At 32.0% G+C, this 17,198-nt stretch overlaps 2 protein-coding genes across 2 annotated transcripts; one reads left to right on the top strand and one right to left on the bottom strand.

Annotated features, from left to right (window-relative positions):
• Positions 1 to 5,835: 5,835 nt before the first annotated feature.
• On the top strand, positions 5,836 to 9,292 carry LOC105783789 (probable serine/threonine-protein kinase PBL3). Its single transcript, XM_012609431.2, has 6 exons — positions 5,836 to 6,309; positions 7,195 to 7,541; positions 7,639 to 7,774; positions 8,019 to 8,155; positions 8,261 to 8,384; positions 8,738 to 9,292. Exons 1-6 carry the CDS (start codon positions 6,246 to 6,248, stop codon positions 9,190 to 9,192), a joined length of 1,263 nt encoding a protein of 420 aa, XP_012464885.1. The 5' UTR covers positions 5,836 to 6,245; the 3' UTR covers positions 9,193 to 9,292.
• Positions 9,293 to 9,523: 231 nt separating this feature from the next.
• On the bottom strand, positions 9,524 to 11,778 carry LOC105783790 (probable serine/threonine-protein kinase PBL11). The gene is given in 8 exon segments (XM_012609433.2): positions 9,524 to 9,989; positions 10,087 to 10,210; positions 10,366 to 10,502; positions 10,567 to 10,702; positions 10,782 to 11,083; positions 11,176 to 11,377; positions 11,380 to 11,450; positions 11,532 to 11,778. Coding segments are annotated over 8 exon segments (1,425 nt in total). The 5' UTR covers positions 11,605 to 11,778; the 3' UTR covers positions 9,524 to 9,609.
• Between the last annotated feature and the right edge of the window lie 5,420 nt (positions 11,779 to 17,198).

Below are 17,198 nucleotides of genomic sequence, written 5' to 3'. Positions count from 1 at the left end.
AACTAATCATTACCGACCGAACAACCACAAAACACGCGTCCAAGATTTAACTCTCTGGTAGCCTTGTGATCTAGAAGGGCGCAACTCGAACCAACAACTTCAGCCATGTAGGTCATTTAAATTCGATTGCTATTTCCCTTGACAGATCCAACCAACCACTTAATTGGAAACGCCAAAGTGTTCTTCGGTAGACTGAATACGACAGATGATCGTATCAGTTCTTTCAATTGTATGCCCATTAACATCAAATCAACAAGATCTTTTTGACTTGGTGTCAATCCAATTTTATGAGACAATGATGTCTATCTCCTGAACCGGAGAAACAACAAACACCGAAATGAAAGTTTTAGGTGCAGGTTCAAATCTCACAATTCTCTCTTACATTAACTATTGACTTAGCAACAATTAGTTTTAAAAAAAGAGAGTAAAAAATGAAAACAAGATGTGCAATGTTTCAAATATAGAAACAAAATGAAAAATTGAAATTCTAGTTCAATTTGAAGTCAGGCGTCTCCCCCTCCTCCTTGAACCTCCAAACTATATATATAATAAAATAAAGGGTAAAATACACCAATAGTCACTCAACTTTGAACTCAATGACAAAACAATTACTCAACTTTCAAAAAATAACAAATTAGTCACTAACGTTATCGAAAAGTGATAAATTAGTCACCCACTAACGTTTTCAGTTACAGGCCTAACGGAACAGATGATGTTACCAGTTAACTAGCTGATGTGGCCAATTAACTTGTCACGGTGGAAACCCAATTTAAGAACCAAACAAAACAGTAAAAGAAGAAGAAGAGAAGAAATGGAGATACCGAAACAAGAAAAACCATTAGAGATCCAAACTTTTCCTTCCTTACCGTTTATTCATGGCAGAGGACGACGATAGCCAGAAGTGATCACACCACCAATTCCCATTAATTTTCTTCATTCTTTGTCGACCTATCCAATTTTATTTTATTTTTCTCCTCGTTTCTAATATTTACTAATAAGGTTAATTTTTCCTTATCGATTTGTAAATTTCGATTATGTCTTTTCTGGGGTTGGAGTTTTTTGGATTTGGATTTTGGTTTGATTAGAAATTAATTTTCAAAAATAAAATTTTAGGGTTAGTTGATTTCTAGGTTTCGTTTATTTAAAAGATTGTTTGACTTATAGATTTGTTAACCTTTTGGATCGAATTTGTTGGGAATTGATGTTTCGTCTATGAATCAACCTCAATTTTATAGATTTCCTTAGCGATTTCTAAATCTAGGGTTAGGTTTTGTTGGGAATTAGGGCTTTTGTTTTCGTTTAATTGACTCTAGGAAAGTTAATTTGCATATGATATTGCAATCCTAATCCCTTTATTGTTTGCTAATTAACACATAATTTCCAGAAGTGGCCAGAAGTTGGTGGTGGCAGAGGAGTACGATGGGCAAAAGTGGTTAGAGATTTCTCTTCTCTTTTTCTTCTTCTTTTTCTTCTATTGCCCACACCGGAATCACGATTGACATCTCCATTTCTTCTTCTTATGCCTAACTATGGTTTTTAAATTGGGCTGTTTAAATGACAGCAAACCCTCCAACTGGCCAATTAAATGACAACAAGGAGTCGATTAAAGGCCAGGTCACTTTTCCATTACGTCTGTAACGGAAAATGGTTAGTAGGACTGATTTATTATTTTTTGAAAGTTGAGTGACTGTTTTGACATTGAGATCAAAGTTGAGTGACTATTGGTGTACTTTACCCTAAAGTAAATAAACCCTAAAGAAAAGTAAAGGGTTGGCTGTGCATACGCCCCTTCTACAATTCACATCTGTTTAATGTAATAACAATTTAAATTAATAAAACTTGAAATGAAAAGATAAGTCTTAATAGAAATAATAAAATAATTTTAAAATTTTTGTTTTGTGCATCAAATCGAGTTTTCATGTCAAATTTTTCTTGCAATTTGATATCCATTTATTTTTCAACACATTGGATAATAATTGTATCTATATAAAAATGATCAATTAAATATCAAATTAGATAAAACTCATCTCTAAAGTTAATTAAAATGAATAATAAAAATATGTGAGATTAAATGCATTATCAAGGTATTAACACTATCCAATATAAAAATAAATTAAAGTATTTTTAAAATTTATAAAATAGTTTAAAATTAAAGTTTGATATATACATTTAAATCATAATTAAAATTTCATATACATAATTACATAAAATTAAAATTTATGTATCAAATTAAACATTAAATGAAAGTCAGTATGTAATCTTGAAATTAATATATATTTTTAATAAATAGAAAGGTTAAAGGTTTTGATGGATCCAACTAAACTTGATACCAACCAGAAATTCAAATCAATGGAACTGCTTTGTCGTTAGCCGTGGATTTGGTTGACAAAGGAATTAGTAAAACTAAGATAGTTAAAATTAAAAAACAGAATATAGTACTAGATTTGAATTTATATATATATATATATCCATGTGGAACATTATTCAAACTTAGATATTTATTTAATGGAAAGGGTGATTTGGAAGTAAAGCAAAATTTAGTGGCCATGTACAGCGTGCAAATATAATTTTAGGTAGTGTTGAAAAATTCATTTAATAATTAAATTTAGATATAATTGTTTATAATTATATAAGGAGGGTATGGCTAGGTAATCGTTGTAATCGATGGGTCTTATCGAATTGGTTGTAATTGAAGCATCTCGATTATACTTTCTAATTCGTAGGAGGAGGATGAGAATTTAAGTATTTACACGAGTAATTACACCCAAATCTAATTTTAAAATTTTATTTTTATACAAGTTATAAATATTATATTATAAATACAAACTGTATGAGTATTTTGGATGGATCATGACCAAAATTTTCTTATATTACTATTTACAAATCCTAAAATTATATTATAAAAATAAAATGTATTTTATAAAGTTGTAACAGAAACATTTATTATAAAAATAATTTAAATGTTATAAAAGTGTTATAATATATTTATTTATAGAAAATTTATGGGCAAGAAATATTGACATAATTTATTTATGTGTCCATGCTATATATTATAAAATAGAATTTTTTATTATAACTTATTTATAAAAATAACTTTCTAAAGTTATGGCAAAAACTTATATTATTTATAAGAAATGTTATGAAATTTTGAACAATTTATAAAATATTTTTATAAAATTTATATATTATAATTTTTATATTATTTTTGACTTAATTTATGTATTATAAAATGAATATAAACTAACATAAGTTTTTCTCCAAATTAAGTTTATATACTTAAAGCTACAAATTATTTGGATTGTGAATCCAAATATTATAAGGTTGATTCTAATTATGTAAATAGAAAAAAAGAATTCTTGTATCATATTGTGGGATATGATACCATTTGAGAGAATGGTGCTAGACATAAGCACAATAGACAATTCACGAACTTTTTGATTTGAAACATTCAGGGTTTGAAAATGTGGTTTAGAAAACATTTGTTGTTTTGAAAAAATATTTCTCATATTAACAATATCACCTTAGTATAACATAAAAAAATTGGATCGTTGTATATTTCATAATTTCAATTATAGGTGGAATTGAGTTAATCCATACTTGAAGAGTATATGAAAAAATCTTAATAATCTTAATGATGTAAATTCAAATTAAGAAAAAAGATCAACAGATGATGATAAGGAACATATGTTAAATATAAAAGAAGGAATAACTTAACAAATATGAACTAGAACTTTTATAAATAATATTAAAGAGGGACTAGTTTAGAAATAAAACATTTATTTCTCTTCCTTATTTAATTTATTTAGTTTTGCTATTTATATTTCCAACGAAAAGAAATAAAAGTTTAACCAACATATTTACTTGGATAATAATGAATCAAAATGTCTGCTCAATTATTTAAAGCTCCATAAATGTCCACAACAAATTTATATAAATCTTCTCTATCCATCCAAATTATTACTCAAATAAATACCCCGAAGTGTATATTTTATTTTATCATTATTCCCCCAAAAAGATTATTGATGTTCATTAAAAAGGAATGTTGTTGATGTTTTGGTATTTAGCTAATAAATTTTAGTGGCCTTACGCGAAATTAACTAAAAAATATAATTTAAAAATATCAGAATTCAAATTTCAGAACAGGTTCCCATTTAAATCAATAACGATAAAAGTAATATTTGTTAAAATTGCTTAATTACGGTTTTAATCTATGTTAAAATTTGAAATGTAAATTTTAATTTTAATTTAATATGATACCCATCTCTATTTTTCTAGTGTCATTAGTAGATTAAAATCGGTAACATCAATAGATATTCAAGGGTGAAATAAGAGAAAATTTAGGGCTAGAATCAAGTTGTATATTTTATGGGAGTTAGAATACAATTTCATATATTTAATAGCTTAAATATTTATAATTTTTTAAAGATTAGATTAAAATTTTATTATTTTGAAGGTCAAAGTTTAATTTTATTTTTACTAAATTAAGATTTTGTAAAATATAAAAGGCTAAAAGTGAAATTTTATATTTTAGAAAGGGGCGAGGGCCCTGCTAGCTTCCCTAGCAATTGGCGCCACCCTATAAATATTGTTATTAAAATGATAATGCTAACTTTTATTTTTTATTGTTATTCGATTACATAATTAAGCCGAACCATTTTTTTCACTTATCACTGTTCACTACTCAATGATGTTTAATAAAAAATAAGTTTACATATTAATAAAATACATTTGTTTTTTTAAAAGGAGTAAACTATAGCCAATGTCATTAAATTATTAATGAGTTTAAGTTTTGGTCACTCAACTTTAAAAAGTTACAATATGATCATTAAACTATTTGAAAGTTTTGACAATCGGTACGATAAATTAGCACCCACCAATAAGTAGAAGAACATAACTTAGATCCAAGTCAATTTGACAGTTAGTGTCAGAGATCGGAAGAAAGCTGTTTGGGTTTTCATGTGCAGATTCATGATGTTTAGTGGTTTCATGAGAAAAAATAAAAACTGTAGAAGAGAATGAGAATAAGAGAATGAGAATAAGAGCTTTCGATTGGTGCAAGCGGTGTGGATAGAGAAGGCCATACATAAGCAATTTTAACAACCCAGTGACTTATATGAAAATTTTTTCGAAATTAAGTGACTAAAATATAAACTTACTAATAATTTAAAGATAAGTTTAAATTGAAAAATTACGCCAAGATAACACTTTACAATAATTAATAACATTATAAAACAGAAATATCAAATCATACCAAATTAATATAAATAAATTAAATATCAAAATTTAACCAAATAAAAAAGGGTAAATTATGGTAGAGGTCACTTAACTATAGTTTTTTTTGTCATCTAACTATAAAAAGTTACAAAATGGTCACCCGATTATTAGTAAATTTCTTTTTTGTCACCCAACTATTCAATTTATCTTTTTTGATCATCAATTGGTTAACGTAAAAATGGAAACACTAAAAAATTCAAGATAGTTGGGTGACTTGAAAGAAATTTATTAATAGTTGAGTGGCCATTTTGTAACTTTTCATAACTGGGTAAACAAAAAGGAAAAAAACCATTGTTGAGTGACTTCTAATGTAGTTTACCCAAAACAAGGACTAAAACCATAGTTATACCTAAAAATCCGATCAATTGGGATAATTCAGAAAAGAAAATACATAATTAAAAGAAAAGGAGACATCATTTGAGGTTGACTCGTAAAGCCATAAAAAGCATGTGTGGACTTGTACATCAAAGAAAGGAGAATTCAGTCATTACACAAAAAAGAATGGATTCTCTGGGCATTGAAGGACTTGTACATATATAAAAGAAAGGGTCGCCATTGAAGAAGAGCATACATGCTTGCCAACAATACCAAGCCTTTGTGTGATGCACGCGTCATAGATAAGGCCAAGTCCCCCCCTCAGCCCCTCTCACGCGGTTGTTGTGATTCCTCTCTCTATCGACACAAATAAAAAACACCCAAAGCTTCCACTTTCTTTCTCTCTGCTTTCCTTTGTCTCTGTTTTCTTTCATTTTCTTCTTGTTTTTATTTTCCCATTTAGAGCTTCACATTATCTAAACTTTGCAGTTTGACTGACCCACCAAACAACCCAAAGCTAAGGAGAGCTGTTTTTTTCAGCTTCCTGTCTTCTTTTAGGACTTCAGAAATTACCATGACTTGTTGAATTGTTAGTCCTATAAAACAAAAAGGAATATTTTTGCTTACTTGAGTGAAGAAGCATTAGTTTATCTCTAATGGGCAACTGTTTATTTTCTTCTACTAGAGTGGATTCCAGCCAAAGCCCCCATGCAACTTCAGGTAACCATTTATTTCCTGTAAAAGGGTATTTGTTGTTTTGGTGGGTTATTGTTTTCTGAAGATTATTTTTATGTCTTTTTAGCTCTAAAGGTTTAACTTTTTATGTTGGTTTTGACTTTCTTTTTTTGGGTATATTCCTTTAGTGTTAATTTGTTTTTGTCCTTGTGAAAGCTTATCGTTAATGATTACATTCATTTTATCATTTCTGTTATTGTTGTCCATGGGTTTTTAGTTCTGTTTCAAGGTATAGAGAGCTGCTCAAAGCTAGATTCTTGAGACTGTTCTTCAATTTCTTGAGTTGAGTATGAGGATTTGTGCCGGTGAATAGATGTAGTTCACTTGAAAATGGTGTTCTTTCAGTTTTCATTTTCACTGAAGTTTAATGAGTTTCGACGTGCAAACTAAAAGGAAGTGTAAGATTGACTTGCTAAGTTTTTGTTTTTAATGTTTAGAGTATTCATGTGGACATGAATATGCAGGGTTCTAGTGGGTAGAAAATACACTACAAATTTATGTTTTGAAGGAAATGCAAAAAGAACAATAGGTGCTTGCTTGGAGTGCAATGAGCTATGCAATCTTTGGTTTTTTTTTTTACCTTAACCATTGTTACAGGATTTTAAAATAGGGATGTATGTGTCAAACCTTGTTTGGTTAACTAGGTCAATTGTGACTTCCCCATCACCATGTATTGAGGATATCATCTACCATAAACTAGATGTAAAAGAATTTTGCTTCTAAAATGCATGCTCCATAAATGAAAATATGTGCTGACTAGGGTGTTTTTTGTGACGCTAGATGAGTTTAGGTTTGAGTTTGTTTTGCATTTGATATATGATGTTCTCTATTTGAAAACGGGAGCTGAGGAACTTGTTTTTCTCTTTCCAGCTTCAGGAGGCTCAAGAGTTTCCAGCAAAACCAGTCGGTCTTCAGCTCCTTCGAGCTTAACCATCCCATCTTTCAGTGATACGAGTAGTATGGGATGTCTTCCAACACCAAGGACTGAAGGAGAAATATTGTCGTCCCCCAATTTGAAGCCGTTCTCATTCAGCGAGTTGAAGAATGCCACCAGAAACTTTCGTCCCGAGAGTCTTCTAGGTGAAGGTGGTTTTGGTTATGTTTTTAAAGGATGGATTGATGAAAACACATTAGCTGCTACAAAGCCTGGATCAGGAATGGTTGTTGCTGTCAAGAAGCTTAAACCTGAAGGTTTTCAAGGCCACAAAGAGTGGTTGGTGAGTTTCATTTCTGTAATATTTTTTTTTCTCTATTCCTTCTATTTTACTTCTGTCTGTGCACATGCCCTGTTTGCTGATGGTCAGTTGATTTCAGACTGAAGTTGATTATCTCGGCCAACTTCATCATCCAAATCTGGTTAAGTTGATTGGATATTGCTCTGAGGGAGAGAACCGACTTTTGGTCTATGAGTTCATGCCTAAAGGAAGCTTGGAGAATCATCTTTTTAGAAGTAAGTATCACATCCTACGAATATTTTCACGAGTCATCTATTTAAAAGTATTGTGTCCATGAATTATGAGGAAGGTTTTTGAAATCTAATTCCATTCTATTACATGTTTGTCAGGACTATAATTATTGATCAGTCCTAGCGGAGGTTTCCCATGCAGTTTTGATTCTTAAACAACTGAACAATAAAACATGTAGATATTGTTGAACTACAAGTATTGTGCTTGATGCTACGTCTTGTTTTACAGGAGGGCCGCAGCCGCTTTCTTGGGTGGTGAGGCTTAAGGTCGCCATAGGTGCTGCTAGAGGGCTCTCCTTTCTTCATGATTTAAAATCCCAAGTCATATATCGTGATTTTAAAGCTTCTAATATATTGCTAGATGGGGTATGCTGAGTAAAAAGCTAATAATTCTGCGTCTTTCAGTATTATGTTTATAATTGTCCATGTTATAAATTAATGTCTCTGATGGTAATAATTCATTGGATGCAGGAGTTCAATGCGAAACTTTCTGATTTTGGGTTGGCCAAGGCAGGGCCTACTGGTGATAGGACCCATGTCTCAACTCAGGTCATGGGTACTCACGGCTATGCAGCACCTGAATATGTTGCTACCGGTATGAGGTTTTTTTTGAAACCCCATAATGCTGCTTCCAGTTTCTGAAGATTGCTCATAAGTTCTTAGTATCTTAGTTTACTTTCAGAGATATTTGTTGCTGAAATCGAAAATTAAATCTTAATCTGGTTGCTGTGAAGGTATCTAAAGTGAAATTGTCTGTTTAGTCATTGGTCCAAAACTAGGATACTTATGTAAAGCAACTATTTTCTTTGTTCTTTCATATGAAAACTGCTTGCATGAAAAAAAGTAGGCACTCAGATAAATTATCTTTCTATGAGATGATTCCTAATGAAGCTTGCATATTATATCTTGTCAGAAGTTACATGTAATGAAGCTTCCATTGTTGAACAGGTCGTTTGACAGCTAAGAGTGATGTATACAGCTTTGGGGTTGTGCTGCTTGAACTGTTGTCTGGACGACGGGCTGTTGATAAAACAAAAGTTGGTGTGGAACAGAATCTAGTAGACTGGGCGAAACCCTATTTGGGTGACAAAAGAAAATTATTTCGAATAATGGACACTAAGTTGGGGGGCCAGTACCCACAGAAAAGCGCTTATACAGCTGCTACCCTTGCTTTACAATGTCTAAGTACTGAAGCCAAACTCAGGCCTAAAATGTCCGAAGTTTTGGCAGCATTGGAGCAACTTGAAGCCCCAAAAACCGCATCCAAACACACTCAATTAGATCAGCAACCAATTCCACTTCCTGTTCAGAAATCTCCGATAAGACAACACCATTCGCCCATGCATCTAACACCCAGTGCATCCCCATTACCATCTCAGAAGCAATCCCCACGCGCATATTGATTCCGTCTGTAAATTTCCTATGCGTGTGTATATCCTTTTTGTTGCTTATGAAATGTAACTTTTGACCGTCTTTTTTTATGCAATTTTGCATTTCATATAACCAATTAGCACCACCCTTGCTTCGTGAGGATTACTGTTTCTCGTTGTGGTATTCAGCTTCTTTCTTTGGTGTATTAGTGCCTTACTTTCATTTATGCATATTAATATTAACCTTTTCCATGCTAAGAATTTATTATTATTGTGTGTGTGAATTCTGATACAACCAAGCATTTATACATGTGTTTATGAATTATGGGGTTGATGCATAATGTTAGATCTTATTATCTTGCATACAATATCATGAGTTAGGATAATCTTCGTGAAATAAACTAATCATAATTCAGTGTGACCAACAGCGACTTACAAATAGTTGAGATATTAACTTTTTAATGTATGTGTACACCTTCTATGGTATTTGAATGGCGCAAGTGTGTTCAAATTGCTGAGTACCATATCTTGTTGCAATTGCTCTAGACTTGCTAGTACTTCCCCCATTGTGGGTCGATCCCTAGGGTCCGATCCAAGGCATTGGCCGATGATTGAAGCAAACTTGTGTGCTTCTTCAATATTGATGTTCCTTGCTATTTTCTTGTCGATGATGTTATGCAGTTCCATGTGATTGCTTAGATGTGGTTTAGCCCATATAGCAAGATCGCTTTTGGTACCGTCGGTACATCTCCTGATTGCAACACAGGCAGAAAATATTTCTAGTAGTACTACTCCAAAACTGTATACATCAGCTTTTACAGTTAAATGCCCTGAAAAATTGTTCATAAAATTGAGCTAATGCTGAAGGGTGCCAAACCTATACACAAAAGTTCCTCTGGCTTCAGAATGATAAGCTGAAACATTTACCTGTTGTAAAGTATTCGGGAGCGAAGTATCCTCTGGTTCCAAGGATCCTTGTACTGACATGTGATTGGTCTTCTAAGGGTCCATGCCTAGCCAGTCCAAAGTCTGATAGTTTCGGATTGAAATCCTGCAATGTGACCCTCAGCTGTTTCATATTTACTAAAATGAATACTTTGTGCAGACTGCAGTGAGGATCCATGTAAACATTTCGAGGGTAGATGTTAGTTAGTGTATGTGTAATCGGATGCACATAAAAATAAGCATCATGGGAGAAAAACTGACAGCATCAAGGAGAATATTAGAGGATTTGAGGTCCCGATGAATGACTGGCCTCGTGCAGCTGTGAAGGTAAGCTATTGCCCTTGCTACTCCAATAGCTATTTTGATTCTTCTATTCCAGTTTAGCCCTGTATTATTCTCTGTATGCCATGATTATATCAGCCATTTTTCTTCGGTCACAGTAAGTAAAGGATTGAGCACTACCTCTCAAGAGATGGGCATCCAAGCTTCCGTTGCACATGTACTCATAGACCACAATCCTATGATGTCTCTCCCTGCAATATCCCATAAGTTTCACCACATTTGGATGATTTGATTTGTTTAGAAATCTCAATTCATTCTGAAATCAACAAAAAAACATAATTCTTTCAGATACCGTGAAAGGGAGAAAGAGAGGATGATTTAATCAGAACCCCAACCTGCCATTCTTCGTCGCTTTGTATCCCTCTTCTACCAAGCACCTTGATAGCGATCGCCTTGCCAGTGTCTGGCTTTGCTGCTTTCATACTGTCTGGATTTATATACCCAATATACACTCTTCCAAAACCCCCTTCGCCGATTATGTTCTCCTTACTGAATTTACGGGTGGCGGCCCTCAAGACACTGTAACAAAAGCTGTGGATGTTGCGGGCAGGAACCCATCCAACTTTTTTCACCTTTGAAACTGGCCAATCTCTTGGAGTTGTTGGCGGACCATGTTTTTTATTCTTCTTACCGTTGTCTAAAACAGAAACATAAAACTTGAGCATTATCTTAGAAAACAAACTCCATTTAGTATTTGCAGTATTGGAGACTTGAGAGTAGTTTTTATACCTCTACGTGACTGTGAAGAAACATGCCTGCTGCTTCTGTGTTGGCGCGTTGCACTTGCACTTGCACCATATTTTTCACCTTTACCAGGGTTTGCTGGATCATGAATTGAAAACAGCACAATCGGATCATTCATGGCTAAAACAAAAAACTATGGCTGATCAACTATAGCAGTGACTTACATTTCGAAGATTTTGAAGGATGAAACGAAGTTTTCTGTTGAACCGCCGCTGATGTAGAGATCGCCCTGGAACGAGAACTTCGAACGGCATCAACCCCTTGAAAACAAAACATATTATTTCATATGCAGAGATTCATGTCCAAACAACAAAACTTTCAGACAGAAATGAGAGACAAACCAGTAGGATGACGAGCAGGTTCAAGCGGTTGTTGGTTGGGGTCTTTAGATTTCTTCGTTAGGCAATTTCCCATGACCACCTAACTGATGAAGGTGAACTTAGAAGAAGCCTTGGGTTGAAGAAATTTAAGGCATTGAGCTCATGAATCAAACTACCAAAGGTTCTGAAAAACATTGAAAATAGCAGAGACTTGGTAATATAAGCTTAGGACCCTAGTTAAAGCTGGTTTGCTGAAACATACTATGCAGCATTGCATTGCTTAGTAATAGATAAGTTTCAAAAGATTTAATATATATTTAAGACAATAAAACAAATTTAACGGTAATTTCGAAGTTAAGCAAAATGGGGGGATCAAGCCTATCACGTTAGAAAACTGAAAACAAAGTTACTTGTGGTAACTTGTATTGCATTAACCATTTATCTCAAGCTTGTTCGCGTAACTCCATACTACACAAACACCACCAAGCCTTTCTCCTCACAAGAAACTCTTCATTTTAGTCTCAACCATTTGCGAAATTGCGACCGACATTGTAAACATTCACAAGACTAGGAATTAACATAGAATCTACGTCTTATGACAGGATCATTGAATAAGTTAATCGACTTAGAATTGGTTTATTATTGTAAAATCTATGCCGTGGTTGCAATGAGATGCAAAGGAGAGTTTAGGTGTTATTAATAATAGGAATATTTATAATTTAGTCCTTTAACAAATGATACTTTCTATTCCTAGTCCATATTTTACATTGCCATTATCTTTTCCTATAACACCCTACGACCACGAGAGTTTTTTTTTCTTGATTTGTTAAGATAAAGCTTTCTTGCTTCTCAAGTTTCAATTACTGTGTTAAATTAACCATATACGAATATAATATTTTCAACTATTATCTTAAATTAACCATTAATTTTGTTCTTGTATCTGCTATGATTGCCCTACTCCTACGAAACTCTTGGTTTCAATCTTAGTATAATAAAATAATTATATACTATTATTTACTATCATTAAAGGTAGTCAAAATTAGAAGTGATTTAATATAATTAAAATTTGTTGGATTCATTTATTAACAATCCATCTTATATGTACAATTTATAACCATAGTTTTGTTTTTAATTTGGTAATTAAGATATAAGATTTTCTTTCAAACAAATCAATATTTAAACTTTTAAAATTTAATATTTAAGGTTTAACCTTAAAGATTTAAGGTGAATGTATGGTTTAAGATTTAGGACAAAAGATTTTAAGTTTTGAGAATCTAAGGTTTAAAAGTTAGGGTTTAAGGTTTTAGGTTTTGAAGATTTAGATTTGAGGGTTTAGAGTTTATTGGTTAGGGGCTAGGATTTTAAAATTTTGGATTTGAGTTTAGGTTCTAAAATGTGTTTAGTGATTAAGATTTAAAATTTAAGAATAAATGTAAATTCATAATTTTTATTAATTTAAAATGAAATAATAATAAAATATTATTATAGAATTTGTTTGTCAATCCCATAAGAGATGACGAATTGTGAGCATACATTAAAAAAACTATATTAGGGTTATGGTCTTCAAATTACATAACGTAATTTTTGACATATCATTTTTAGAAAAGAGATCTATTTTCTCTAAAATACTTGTGTGTTAATTTGGAAGATTAAAACTACAATACTCAAGATTTCAACAAATTAATGGATTTAGGTATACTTTCGTGTCTAGTTTTGTTCTTGATGATTTGAAATATAAAATCATTAGGATCTACCTAAGTGTAGTATATTCGCTAATTTATACTTGTAAATTTTCAAATAGATTAGTTTAAATAAAATTTCATTATACATTAATATAATTTGTTTATGTCCTAAATAGATTTTACATGTAAATCAAAATGTAAACAAATATTGACTCATTGATTATCTAATATTTAACTAATATTAAGTTGAATTATGTGGTTGGATCATAATGCGATGGGACAACTTATATATGTAGATAATCTAAGCAGTCTGTAGTATAATGAAACTAAGAAAATTGATTGAAAGGCTATTATGCCGTCTATCAACTCTAATTGTGGAGATGCCTTGTTTTGGGTATCGGAGCGGATGATAAGTGCTAAAAGTAACATGTTTTAACGTCATTGTTAATTCGTTTTTGGATGATTATTCGATGTTAATTGTAAATTTTATGCTCATAATCCTTTAAATTCATGTTTTTATACTTAGGAGAGCATTTTGGGGCAAAAGGAGAGAAAAATGAGTGAAAACTAAAGATTCGGAGCAAGTTACAGGAGCCACACGGGCTGATCCCTTCTACGCGGCCTAGACACACGTTCGTGTGACCTACACAGGCTACAACATGGCCATGTGGCGAGCAATGTTGATTTCGCGAATTTTCACCCTGAACTGAGGAAAAACGAGATTTTTAGGTTTTTTTGGGCATTCTAAGACGTATATGAGACAAACATAAGAAGACATGAGAGAGCCGTAATAGCATATTCAAGAAAAAACTTGAAAAACACAATTGAAGTCGACTCTGAAGCAGATTTTTGTCAAGATTGAAGATTCTTATTTGATTTCTTAGGAGATTATCATGAGTTTCTTTAGGTTATACTGTGTTTTGGATGTTTTTATTTTCAAGCATGAACTAATTTTAAATACCTAGGGGAGATGAACCCTATGAGGAATATTTTCTTTTGATTTTTATTTTACGCAATAAATACTTAGATATTGTTCTCAATTATGTGTGCTTAATTCTTGGTTTGATATTTCTAGATTATTGATCCATATTTGATGTGCTTAAAACAGAGGAAGAATAAACTCTGTTTAAGAGTAGATCTTGTGTAATTGAGTGGATTTGCATGCAATCCTAGACATAGGACGACATAAATCTATCAGATTAGAGTCAAATCTAATAGGGGAATTCATCGATCGAGTTAATGTGATAATAGATGTTTTAATTAGAAAGAAATTTCAATTAATCAACCTAGAGTAAGTTGCTCTTACTCTCGAAAGAGATATTAGCATAATTTAGGGATTTATATGGATCAAGATACTAAGTAAAGAAATTGCGTAATTTAGATTGAAAGTGACATATGAAATCTAGGTGAATTCTTTCCTGGGTATTGTTTCACTTCTTGTTTTTTACTCGATTATTTTCGTATTTTGTTCTATGTCGTGTTCGTTAGTTAATTAATTTAGTTAATTTTAGTTTTTAATCAGTCACTCGATTTATTTAGTTAAATAATAGAAAAACAGTAATTACTAGTACTTTTAGTCTTCATGGGAATGATATCTTTGCTCATCGTAGCTATACTATTAATTGATAGGTGCACTTTCCTTAGTCAAATTTTTAGTTGGTTAATGACGCATACGACTTTAGAAGATAGAGACATAGATGTCATTTCCAGAACTGACAGTACATTGGATAGGATCCAAGTTGAATTTAACCTATATCCTTTTATGGATTTAGTCACTAGTGACGTTCATAGTGTGACATACCTTAATCCAGGGTAAATGATGGACAATGTATGCGTGACTCGTTTACATTAATGCAAATGAAAGCATGAGTTCAAATAGATAAGGAACCAAAAGCTGGTACATTGGGTATACGACTTCTGTATGATGTAGCATCATTCCACAATAGTGGAATTCATAACTCAATAAAAGGATAAATGATATCATCTCATGGGAATTACATGATTGATGAAAAAGGAATGTAGCCATAAATCATTTGTCTTATGAAAAATGATTTAATTACTATATGTTAGTGATTGACATTTTTCATATCGGAAGATGTAATGGAAACCATGAGATAAAATAAGATCATATTGAGAGAATGAATTTATCCTAAAGAGACTAAGGATATCTTATTAGAGTAACACAATTATGACAAGGTCATTGGATGGGCACTAAATAAAATAGTTTTCGTAATGGTATATAATAATGGAGAGTTCAATCATTGTACTATATTGAAATGACTTCATGATTAAATAAGTTATAATTAATAGGTGAAAAGTCGAATTTAATTATAAATTATTTGCCCTAATTATATATCTATTTGATTCCTTCATTGTACCGTGATATAAAATGAGAAGAATTGGACATCTCATGTATTGATTCCAATTATATGTGCTTCCTAGACTTTTGACCGAGCACTTCATAATTTAATCCAACCAATATTTATCCCAAAATAAATATTAATTAATTACTTAATTAAATTAACTAAATTAATTTCCCAATTAAATAATTTTCTTAACCCAATTTTAGTTAGCTCTATTAAAGTGATGACGTCTTTACCGTAAAAGAATCTATTAGGAAATATTTTTAATTTCTGGCTTTTTTAGGAATCTGGCCCTATAAGTTTTAAAAATTACGAAAATGAACCAACTTCAAGATTAATTATGGGAATGACCTGATTTCTATAGTAGAGTTGGGTGCTGTAACACCCCTAATCCATATCCGTCGCCAGAATAGGGTTACGTAGTATTATAGGACAAACAGAATAGTAAACCATTCAAATAATACATTAATACAAACATAATCAAATTTTATTCAAATACATTCATAATGTCCCTTAATCGAGCTCCCGAGGCGCTAAAAATACAATAGAAACAATCTAGGACTAAATTAGAAACATTTGGAAATTTTAGGAAAAAGTTGCAAAATTTGGACTGCAGAGGTCACACGGTCGTGTGACTCACACGATTGAGACACACGCCCATGTCTCAGGCCGTGTGGACATTCGAAATAGGGACACATGGTTGTGTCCCAGCCTGTGTCCATGCCCGTGTAACTCATTGACTTGGTCACACGGCCAAGCCACACGCCCGTGTGCCAGGCCATGTACCCTTCGAAATGATCTCACACGCCCATGTGCCAAGCCGTGTGCTAGGCCGTGTAACAGCCTGACTTGCATGTCTTGAACCTACAGGGGATACACGGTTGAGACACACGCCCGTGTCTCAGGCCGTGAGGACCTAAAATGTACCTTAATAAACAAGTTTACCATTTCAAGCTACTTGGAACCTAAGCAAACCATTTACCAATAAAAATACCTATCCAAATTGACTTTAATCATGCCAAAAACATACGGCCTAACCAATTTTTGACATTATTGATCAAGTCGAAGATCAAGTTAATTATTAATATTCAAATTATCATTTATCACCAATAATTTAGACTAATTATATAAATTACATCATATTATTCTACTCAGTAATTTATTTAGATATTAAATTCTAAACCGTATGAACTTACCTGGACCACATTGTAGAAGTTACAGAAGTGTAGGAACTATTTCGTAATTTTTCCTTTTCCTCAAGTATCTATGGGATCTTGATCTAAAATGTAAAATTCTTTATTTATCAGCATATATTTCAATTCCCATCCATTTTATAATTAATACCCTTTTATTTTCCAAAATTACACAATTACCACAAACTTTTATAATTTTTACAATTTAGTCCTTTAACCCTAAATTCATCAAATTAACCATTTTTCTCAAATAAATATTTATAAAAATATAACAGGCCCTCTCAAATTCAACATCAAGCCCTAACATTTTAACATTTTCACAATTTAATCCTAAAATCAAAATTTAACAAAAATCACTTTACAAAATCATCAAATAACATAATCAAAGTTCCAAACACATGGTGTTCATCAAAAACATTAAATATTCATCAATGGAAACTTCCAAAATTT

The sequence above is a fragment of the Gossypium raimondii genome, chromosome 13 (assembly GCF_025698545.1).
Source record: "Gossypium raimondii isolate GPD5lz chromosome 13, ASM2569854v1, whole genome shotgun sequence".
Classification (NCBI taxonomy): Eukaryota; Viridiplantae; Streptophyta; class Magnoliopsida; order Malvales; family Malvaceae; genus Gossypium; species Gossypium raimondii.
Note: the sequence above shows the minus strand (reverse complement) of the source record. Positions and strands in the feature narration are given on the sequence as shown.

What these genes read in the sequence shown, in the direction of transcription:
- LOC105783789 (XM_012609431.2), top strand. Translation starts at nt 6,246, where the DNA reads ATGGGCAACTGTTTATTTTCTTCTACTAGAGTGGATTCCAGCCAAAGC. An exon ending in AAGCCCCCATGCAACTTCAG is followed by an intron (nt 6,310 to 7,194) that starts GTAACCATTTAT and finishes TTCTCTTTCCAG; the next exon opens with CTTCAGGAGGCTCAAGAGTT. An exon ending in GGAGAATCATCTTTTTAGAA is followed by an intron (nt 7,775 to 8,018) that starts GTAAGTATCACA and finishes CTTGTTTTACAG; the next exon opens with GAGGGCCGCAGCCGCTTTCT.